Below are 11,210 nucleotides of genomic sequence, written 5' to 3' on the forward strand. Positions count from 1 at the left end.
GAAATGGAGAACCTAAACATGTTTAAAAAATTGGAGCAAGGTGCTTTAAGATTTTGCCCTTTCTGTACGAGTATACTAAGTAAAGTGATAATGTGAAAGGATATGGAGAGGATTTCCATATTCATTCAGACTCACCAGCTTGCAGATAAATTCCTTTGGTTGAAAGCTCTAAAGTAGATTTTTAACACACAGCATTGCAAATCCAGCTTCGGAACTCTCATTCTCTCTCTGTTGTTACGTGGCATCGATCACAATAGCATCTGAACACTTCTTAAATATTAATTATGTGGATTAACACATTGAAATGTGCAAAACAAGAAGTCATGTGTCGTACGAAAATATCTGTTAGTCTATAAGGTGCCACACGACTTCTTGTTTTTGAAGATATAGACTAACTCAACTATCCCTCTAATACGTGAGATGTGCATTAACCTTATTTGCTCTGAGTTCTTTCTGCTGCTCCGTGAAATGAAGAAGATATGGGAGGTAGCATATGGGAAAACTGAAAAAAAAAATGATTTCTGTACACCGCCTCTGACTTGAAGACAGACAGCTAGCAGTTAAGATGAGAAAGATGGTGCTGTTATGGTTAGTGTTTGGATGGTGACCTCTACCCAAGGGGGTATTGGACAGATAGACTCCCTCCTCAAACCCTATGCCACCAGCACTCCTCGCTATCTCCAAGATACCACTGACTTCCTGAGGAAATTACAAAACATTGGAAACCTTCCTGAGAATTCCATCCTTGCCACCATGGATGTAGACGCTCACTACACCAATATTCCTCATGCAGATGGACTACAAGCTAGTTACCACAGCAAATCTGGTGGCTAACCTAGGTAACTTTGTTCTCACCCACAATTATTTCCAATTTGGGGACAACTTCTACCTCCAGATTAGTGGCACTGCTATGGGCACCTGCATGCCCCCATAGTAGGCTAACATTTTTATGGACGACTTAGAACAATGATTCCTTAGCTCTCGTTCCCTGTTATCCCTACTTTACTTACACTGTATTGATGACATCTTTATCATTTGGACTCATGACAAAGAGACTCTGGAAGAATTCCACAGAGATTTTAACAACCTGCACCCTACCATCAATCTCAGCCTTGACTATTCCACATGAGAAATACATTTCCTTGATACCACAGTACAAATCACTCATGGCCACATCCACACCACTCTCTACCAGAAACCCACTGGCCACTACAGTTCCCTACATGCCTCCAACTTCCATCCAGCACACACCACATGAACTATTGTTTATAGTCAAACCCTTTGATACAATCGCATCTGATCTGATCCTACTGACAGAGACCAAAAACTTTAAGACCTCTACCAAGAATGTATAAAACTTAATTACCCACCAGGAGAAGCAAAAAAACAGATTGAAAGGGCCAGACAAATACCCAGAAACCAGTTACTTCAAAATAAGCCCCAGAAGAGGGGCAACAGAACACCACTTGTCATCACCTATGGCCCCCACCTCAAACCCCTACAATGCATCATCAAAAACTTGCAACCTATTCTGGATCAGGATGCTACACTCCAGAAGGCTCTAGGTGACAGGCCTGTCATTTCCTACGGACAACCTCCTAACCTAAGAAAGATTCTCACCAGCAATCACAGGCTACACCACGGTAATACTAATCCTGGAACTTTTTCTTGCAACAAACCCCGCTGCCAACTTTGTCCACTTATTTATTCTGGGGATACCCTCACTGGACCTAATCAAGTTACTTACAAGATCAAAGGCACATTCTCATGCACTTCCAGCAACATTATACATGCCATTATGTGCCAACAATGCCCTGCCACTATATATATTGGACAGACTGGGCAAAACCGTCTCCAAAGAATAAATGGACACAGAGAAGACATCAAGAAACTCAATACACATAAGCTGGTCAGTGAACACTTCAACGGAGCGGGCCATTCTGTTAAAAACCTGAGAATTTGTATCCTAGAGCACAGAGAATTTAAAAACTGATTGCAGCAAGAAATGTTTGAATTGGAATTTGTAGTCAAATTTCACTCATTAAGACATGGTATGAACAGAGACATCAATTACCCCATGCATTATGAGGACTGCTTCCCTTCCTTTGATGCTTGTAATTATTCCAAGCAGGACAATTCACATCCCCCTCCCCTACCCCAGTCTTTCAGTCCTATTTGATTTATCAGTTTTTATTGCAATTTTTTTTTTGGTTCTTTGTACTTATAAATGTCAGTCTGTATTGGAAATGAGAATGATCTGATGAAGTGGGTCTGTCCCACAAAAGCTCATCACCCAATCAATCGTTTTGTTAGTCTTTAAAATGCTACATTTCTGCCATTCTGTTTTCTACCCAAGGGATGGTTTGGCCACTCCTGAACACTGACCAGCTATTTGTTTTTCTGTCCAGGTGAGAGGTTGACCGAAGAGGAAGTTGACAAGCTAATGGCAGGACAGGAAGATGCCAATGGTTGCATCAACTATGAAGGTACAAAGCGGTTAGGGTCAGACGAGTCTCACAGGGCTTGGAGGCTTGATTTATACAATAATATCATAGAACAGGAAGGGACCTCAAGAGGTCATCAAGTCCAGTGCCCTGCCCTTACGGCAGGACCTCTGATCATCCCTGACAGATTTTTTTAAAACCTGCCCTAGGCCCCTCTCAAGAGCTGAGCTTACAACCCTGGGTTTACAAGGCCAATGCGCTAACCTGTGAGCTATATATCAATAAGCTTGTGAGTGCTTGGCTAAACTTCAGTCTAAGCCATAAAGCTCTGGTTTGGCTCTGACCTTCCTCAAAGTTTGGGTTTCATTCATGCTCATTGTCCAGAATAAGGTTCCTTGCCACTTAGGCTATATCTACACTAGAGGGTTTTGTCAACAAAGCTGACGTTTTGTCGACAAAATCCAGAGAGTGTCCAGATTCCCAAGGCATTCTGTTGACTGTAAATCGATAGAAAGCAGCACTTTTATTAACATTCCTATTCAATTCTCCATGAGACATAACTCCTCTGTTGACAGAGATCAGTGGACAGAAAGCTAGTCTGGATGTTCCGTGTGGCCCTCCGTATACAGACAGGACTTCTGGGAAACTGGGCAGCCCTTTTTGCTGTGCTTCTGGTTGACTGTTTTGTTGAGAGAGGCCGGGCAGTTCAGCCGCTCTCTGTCAACAGAGAGGATCATTCTTTCAATCCTCCTGGCAATTTGGCGGCAATCTGTCTACAGAAGTTTTGTTGGAAGATACAAATTTCTGTAGACAAATTAATCTAGACACAGTCCTAGATGTTATGTGAGGCAGACCATTAGAATGGACTGCCAATATTGTCTGAAGGATCTACAGAGCACTTATCACCATGACACCAGGCAGCTTATTTATCAAGTTAAACTTCATGAATTATACAAAATGAGATGGGAATGGAATTAAACATCAACAGTGAGGAACAGATGCCTCATAATGTTCCTGAAGGGTAGGAAATATGTGCTAAATGATCTTCTTTCTCTTCATTCTAGCTTTTGTGAAGCACATCATGGCCAGCTGAACGTTAGGTGAGCCTCTTTCTTCTTCCTCCCCAAGCCTCAGCCTGTTTTTGGGCTTCCCTTTTGGTTTTTCAGCCTCTCTTCCTCCTCATGAGGATGTGGGGTCATGCACAACTGGAACTCAACTTCTTTCTCCAATGACCTTGTTTCCAAAGACATTGTCTTAGACTCCCTGGATGCTGGGGAGAATCATGGATGGGTGGAATCTACCGTTCATTGTTTATCATGGGTATATTTAACCCCTTCTGATCATTTTCAGGAGACTACAAGGCAAATGCCCTTGTGGATGATCATTGTAGCTATGTCTACATGGCGGGAACTATTTCAGGATAGGGTGGTATCCCAAAATAGCTGCCCACATCTAAGCAACACACTTATTGTCTTGTAACATTTTTCAAGATAACAGGTGCACTGCTTGGGTATGCTTGTGCACCTCATTGCAGGAGGAGTACAAGGAGGCCTCAAAATAGCACTTTATTTTGGCATGTCTTGCTGTTTAGACAGTGCCATATGCTGAAATAACCTCTTTCAAAGTTAGGGCACTGTGTAGACACAGCCTGTATGATCTGAAGCAATGTTTTCTTTTCAGGTTTGTGCAGGGCTCTGCTTCCAGTGTGCTCCTTCCATCTCGGTTCTGGGAAAAAACAAAAAAACAAAAAAAAAACCCAGCTTTTTTGAGAGTGAGGCTATTTCAGAGACTACTTTCAGGGCTAGATTTTTAAGCTCTTAAATAAACAGTTAGTTGCACAAGTGGCTGGGAATAAGTTATTCCCATTGTATTGATAATGAGTGGCCAAAATCAGAACGAACCCACCAATTTTGGAGGAGTAAAAAGATATTGGCTCTTAGTTTGAGCTGATATCTTACTAGCTGCCCTAATATAGATCTTTGACAAGAAGGTGAAAGGTGAATGGGGGGAGCCAGGAATTTATCTCTGTTTTTGAGTCAGGCTTGGAAAGCTCATCATTGTGTGAAGTGCAAATGGTCGGGAAATTTTCATCAGGCTGCGTGATTGCCAGAAATCACCATGTTGGGTCCCTTCTGTGAATCATGCTGGCTTGAGGAAATAGTGAACACAGCAGACTATGAGTGACCCCCTGAAAGACCTCAAAATAAAATAAGGTTTGAAGGCACCAGACCAGGTTTATTGTACCTGAAGCTCAGTCCTAGCTTCCACAGATCATAGAATCATAGAACACTAGAACTGGAAGGAACCTTGAGAGATCATTGAGTCCAGTCCCCTGCCTTCATGGCAGGACCCAGGACCATCTAGACCATCCCTGAGAGTTGTCTACCCTTAGGCTAAAGCATGAATGCTTGTTGCAACACACTCAGCTCAATGACATGGGATCTGTCGCTGTTCCCGAGGTCAGACAAAAAGAAGTTCTTTAGGGTTCATTTTTATACACAGGTACAGCAAGTTACTCATCACTCCTGACATATCAGGTAGCCACCCTTTGGCATCACCTAATTACTACCTGTTACCTTGTATATGGGGGCCTAGTCACTATTTATCATGCTGTCAGTTTAGACCCTGTCCTGAACCTCGGACAGTACGTTCCTGTTTTCTGTGAGGGGTGTGTTGGTACCAAGATGTTTCTTCATCAAGTGCTCTCTTACGACACCTCTGTAATTTACTTACATACTCTGCTTAATACCGCTTAGCAATGAATATTTTGCAATGTCAGCCTTGTTCTTGACAGCTGCTGTGAGCAGGGGCCTGCCTCTTGCTCTCAGCTTCACTTTGCTTTATATTAGCAAGTCTTGACTATTGTGGCCTAGGCCTCAGGCTTCACATCAGCCCTGTGGTACATGAGCTTATGTTTCAGTCCCTCATCTTATGACAAGCTGTCAGAGAAACCCAGCTGAGAACTTCCATTCAAGGGAATTACAGATAATTTTCTGCTCTACACTGGAAATACAGTACAATGACCCCTGTGAGTTACCTTTCCAAAACTACCACAGGATCTGGGTGGGGGGACTTACATTTTTGCAGTCCAATGGAAGACTGCCTAGGGGGCCTTGCTTTTGGAGCCTGGGCTTTCCTCACTTTCTGAAAATTGGGCCCCTTAAAGTTTTCTCCAGTTACATACCTGAAACCTGAGGATCCTCAAATAACTTGTCACTTTGAAAATATAGGTGTGAAAGGGAAGTTCTGCTGTCACAGTCTTTCCCTGCAGAGCAGACAATGAGAAACTGACCTGAATAGGGAGGAAATTAGTGTAGAGAGGATTCGGATGCACTGGAGAGGGTCCAGCGGAGGGCAACTGAAATGATTAGGGGTTGGAGCACATAACCTACGAGGAGAGGTTGAGGGATTTGAGCTCATTTTATGTGGTAAGGGAAAAGTGAGGGGTGATTTGATAGCAGCCTTCAACTTCCTGAAGGGGGACTCTAAAGACGATGAAGAGGATGTTTTCAATAGTGACAGAAGGCAGAACAAGGTGCAATGGTCACAAGTTACAGAGCAGAAGTGGGAGGTTGGATATTAAGGAAAACTATTTCTCCAGGAGGGTGGTGAAGCACTGGAATGTGTTACCTAGAGAGGTGGTGGAATCGCCATCCTTAGCGGTTTTTAAGTCCCAGCTTGTCAAAGTCCAGTCTGGAATGATTTAGTTGGGGTTGGTCCTGCTTTGGGCAGGGGGCTGGACTTGATGACCTCCTGGCCCCTTCCAGCCCTAGGATTCTAGGATTCTATGAGTATAAATCCCAGGTAAATGAAATCTCGACAGACAGAAACAACTCAATCTTATGGCACTATAGCCAGATTCTCAGGAGCATGACTGGCCATTGATAACACCAATTGTCCACCTTTATGGGAAGCTATCCCAGTTTTCCAGATGAAGATTTCACCTTTTTCAAGTAGTGCCTTTGGCCTGCTATTCAGAGGTGTGCTTTCCATACCACAACAGAGATTAAATCCCCCAGCCCAAGTCTTGTTATTGCAAAGTGGCTGAACTGCACTCCTAGTATTTGCTGCGCATAATGTTTTTTTTTTTTCCTTTCTGGAAACCAGGCTAGAGATTTCTGTGTCTTATCTCAGCATTTGCATCTTTACAGCCCAGGGGAAAAGTATGACCTACAAACCAACCACCCCATTTATTTTGCAAAGGATCTGAGAAACCAGAAAGGAATTTGGCTTCATTTGGACCAGTTCCTTCCTCTTCTGCTGTGGTTTATCTTTGCACTCATGCACTGACTAGGCCCAGCTTTGCTTAGCTTGTGAGATCTGCCACTGCCCCTGATCATGGTGACAGAACAGCAGAATAGCAGCTTTCTGGTTTTGTTTGCTGAAGTCCTAGGGAGTGAGTTAACTTGAGTATGAGTCAAGCCCCAGTCTCCAGTACTTTTGTTTCAAAATATACTTTGCCGCTTAAAGTAAGTTGGCTTTAAACAGCAGTTGTTTTCTCATCCTCATCCAGTTCTTTTTTAGACCTGGGAGGAGTATCTGGTCATCTCATCTCTATACACACTCTGTTTTAGTCAATGGCTTATATGTTTTAAGTTTTCTCTGGCCTATATCATGAATGGATTGTAGCCAAGGTTAACATAATTCGTTATGAGTACGATATAGAGGTAGCCCCAAATCTAATGCCCCCAGAATCACCCCAGCTTTGGGAAAATTCAGATCAGGAGTCCAAATTTATAGCAGACACCTTATCACAAGTCAACTCCAAACCCTGGATATGAATCCTTCTGAACTTTGGAGATTTGGATTTGAATCTGAATCAGAACTGTGGCTCTTTTTAATGGGTCTAAGCAAATCAGGATGCAAATATAGCAACTTAAGCTAATCTTGTGTTCTTCTTGCTTATGATCATTGGTTTGCATCTTTATTCTCAACCACCACTTACTCCCCAACAGATGGTTGCAAACTCTTGATAATATACTTTGGTAAATCCTCTGCTAGTGAATCCTCAGTTCATTTCTTTAGATCTTTAGACCAAGTGCATTCTGGTTCACAGCCTGTTCTTGCTGCTTCGCACTCACCACGGCTGTAGAGAAGCGGTCCCAGGTTTGCTGCTCTTCTCATTTCTGATGCTAATAACTCAGAAAAGGCAGAAGGCACAGGGGATGCGGAGCTCTCAGTGGGATGGGAGACTGTGGTTGATGAGCTCAATGTAAGAAACAAACCATCAGAGCAGGGATGGTCCAGAGCAGTGTTTCTCAACCTTTCATTTTTTAAAATAAAGTACCCCTTGTAAAAAATATAAGTACCCCAGACCTCTCTTGCATAGCCCTACTGGCATGAATACCACCAGTTTAGAAACATTGTCCGAAGGCAAAGTGAGGTCTTGGAACAAGTGCCATTCAACCTTTCCATATTACTGGATCCTTTTCAGGAGTCAGATTTGGTTTGCATACCACCTAGTTACACCTGACTCTGGTATGAGGCAGAACGGACGGTTCGAATAGGAGAGGCAGACCCCACAGAGAATGGGTAGACGATACAGTAGATTGGTGCGGAGTTAGTCTACAGAAGCTAAGCCACTCTGCAGTGGACAGGGAAAGATGGAAGGAAATAGTGAGGGGTGCATCAGACACCAATCTAGACCATCCCTGCATTGCAGTTTTCTTTCTTACATTGAGCTCGTCAACCACAGTCTCCCATCTCACCAAGAGAGCCGCATCCCCTTGCCTTCTGCCTTTTCTGAGTTATTAGCATCAGAAGTGAAAAAAGCAGCAAATCTGAGAACACTTCCTTACAGCCATGGTGAGTGCAAAGCAACAAGAGCAGGCTGTGAGCCAGAATGCACTTGGCCTCAAGATCTAAAGAAATAAACCGAGGATTCACTAGCAGAGGATGTACCAAATTATATTATCACGAGTTTGCAACTGCCTATCGGGAAGTAAGTTGCACCTCATTTAAAAACTACTTACTTACAAAACCATGCAAAAATATCACAGATAACTACTACTGAAAACTTGACTTTTTACTTACTATGTTATTATCAAATAAATGAACTGGAATAGAAATATTGTGTTTGCATTTCAGTGTAAGGCATATGAAGCAGTAGAAACAAGCCATTGTCTGAAGGAACTTTTAGATTGTACTGACTTTACTAGTATTTTTATGCAGCCTGTTGTAAAACTAATCAAATATCTAGGGGAGTCCATGTACCCCCTGGGAGACCTCAGTGTATCCCCAAGCATACATGTACCCTTGGTTGAGAAACACTGATCTTGGGAGCATAGGACATGGAGTTGTAACTTACAAAAATTGGGTTCTGTTCCAAACTCTGTCAGTGCGCTTCCATATGACCTTGGGAAAATCACTTTGTTTCTTTGTGTTTTTGTTTGTTTGTTTGTTTGTTTTTGCTAAGCTCTTATGGGAAAAGACTGTCATGGGTCCCAAATCTCCATCCCTGCAACATAAATAATAGCACTAGGAAGAGGCTCAGTTCAAGATTTTCTTATTGATAATTTGAGTGCAGATGCAAGAGAAGTCCAAGCTGGCTCAGGCTTTGTTTTTTGCTGGTTTTCCCTTAATGCTTAAAAATAACTTTGTTTTTAGGATCAGACAGATTCCGACAAACCTCCGATGCTGGCTTTGGATTTCGCCATAACGGAATAGCTCTTCACTTTCCAGTCCAGATTCCTGTTACAAAGCTACAAAATGTCCCAGCCCTGAGATTATTTGGATAAATGTTATTTTTTTCCATGGGAAGATGAATGACCTTTACAGAAATGTGGCAATCAGAAAGAACTGGGGTCTGAATTATGACTACCTGGGCATTTTCATTGCTCTCTGATACCAGTGATAAAATGACTTGAAATGGATAGGCTGGGGAAAAAGGATATTTCACTTATTTCATGCCAAAAAGAACTGGAAGATCTGAGATTTTTTAGAGGTTTTTCCACAAACAAGTGGATCTGTCTCTTTGCATTTGTTTTATTGAGAGGCCTCAAAGTTTACTCAGAGGTGAGGCAGTAATTAACAGTGATTAATGCAAAGATCTCTGGTGTTCAGAGCATCATCTCTGGGGTGTCTTAGTCCTTGAGGAAATGTGGGCAAGGGATATGAGTAATACCCACCAATGCACCAACAAATGCATCCTAATACACTAGTTTCTGGGATACAAAAGGTGCACAATTTAGGTTCAACCTGAAAAAGTGCCTTTTTTGGCATGATGTTTGTGCCTTTTAACTTATTTTGGAGTCAGTTAAGGGGGGTGACAAAGTCCACCTGGTCCATAAAGGTCTCTTCCAGTTCGATAGCATGAGCAATGGAGTAAGTGAAACACCTACCTCCAGTCCACATTGGAGAATCTTCTAATACACGTGTTCATTGTTACTGTAGCTTTTCTCATTAAAGCATTCTTTTCTCATATGGGGCCTTGGTTCCTTGTTTCTTGCATTGAGTTTGGGTGTATGTAACTATTCACAGGCAGATTTGAACCTGGGAACTCTGAAGTTTAGTGCACAAGCTCTGTCACTTCAGCTAAAAGAGACTCTCACCTAAAGCTGTAGAGGGGACTAATTCTTTCTATCCGTAACAGGGCTTAGTGCCACTCCATGGGATGAGTATCAGCAAGGTAGCTGTGTTAGTCTGTATCTTCGAGCACAACAAGAAGTCCTGTGGCACATTATAGACTAACAGATACTTTGGAGCATAAGCTTTCGTGGGCAAAGACCCACTTCATGCATCTGATGAAGCGGGTCTTTGGCCATGAAAGCTTATATTCCAAAATATCTGTTAGTCTATAAGGTGCCACAGGACTTCTTGTTGTTCTGTGGGACAGTGAACCACACCCTTAGGTGCATGAGTTACATGCGCATGTGTGTATTAGAGAGCGTCTGAAGCGAAAACCATAAGTCTGAACTGCAGCTCGGGGTCTGGAGTTCTCCATTCAGTGATGGGCAGAACATGACCATCGTTCTAAAGATTATGTGATGTGGTGGCTGAAGCTGCATTCCAAATGTCCTGGTGTCAGGACATTGGCATTCTGCATTCCCACATTTTAGAGCTTACTTCTCTCTATTTCAGGGATCCCTGGGTGAATTGTTATCGCCAGCGAGAGGCAGAAACTCAGCGTTCATGATCACAGTGGTTTCTTCTGGCCTTCCAACCTAGGGATCCATTCAGCCTCTTTGTACAAGTGTCAGGCAGAAAACTGGGATCTGAATCTAGAGCTCAGATTGTGGTGAGGTCCAACTCTAAAATTTAAAACTCAGCCATTTTCTCCAAGAGGAGACAAAGCATCGCTTCTAGATGCCCTCTAAACAAGCCCCCCAGATGAGCTGGGTCATAATGGATATGTCTACACAACAGAGTTATTCCAGAGTTAGTATGTCAAAATAAACTATTCTGGAATAACACATCTGCACCACAGGGAAGCTCCAAAATAAGCAAAATTTATTCCAAAATAGTGTATTCACGCACAATAAAGCCTATGTCAGATTAGAATCCCTGGGACCACTGCTTCCACGGGCTCTAATCTGACATACTGGGTGCGTCTACACTAGCCGGCTACTCTGAAGTAGCTGGCGCAACGTCAAAATAGTACGCTTCACGTCTACACTCGCCATGCGCTATTTCGACGTTGAAATCGATGTTAGGCGGTGAGACGTCAAAATCGCTATTCCTATCTGAAGATGGGAATAGCGCCCTACTTCAACATTCAACGTCGAAGTGGGGCATGTGTAGATGATACACGTCCCGCTACGTCGAAAT

At 42.8% G+C, this 11,210-nt stretch overlaps 1 protein-coding gene across 1 annotated transcript in view; it reads left to right on the top strand.

Moving 5' to 3' along the window:
• Positions 1-9,864, top strand: part of MYL3 (myosin light chain 3) — a 52,539-nt gene extending 42,675 nt beyond the window's left edge. The window contains exons 5-7 of the mRNA XM_074985262.1: positions 2,409-2,486; positions 3,509-3,544; positions 9,051-9,864. Of these exons, the coding sequence (XP_074841363.1) occupies positions 2,409-2,486; positions 3,509-3,537 (107 nt within the window). The 3' untranslated portion in view covers positions 3,538-3,544; positions 9,051-9,864. The remainder of the gene's footprint in view (positions 1-2,408; positions 2,487-3,508; positions 3,545-9,050) is intronic.
• Positions 9,865-11,210: the final 1,346 nt, after the last annotated feature.

This window comes from Carettochelys insculpta, chromosome 2, assembly GCF_033958435.1.
Source record: "Carettochelys insculpta isolate YL-2023 chromosome 2, ASM3395843v1, whole genome shotgun sequence".
NCBI classification, from domain to species: domain Eukaryota; kingdom Metazoa; phylum Chordata; order Testudines; family Carettochelyidae; genus Carettochelys; species Carettochelys insculpta.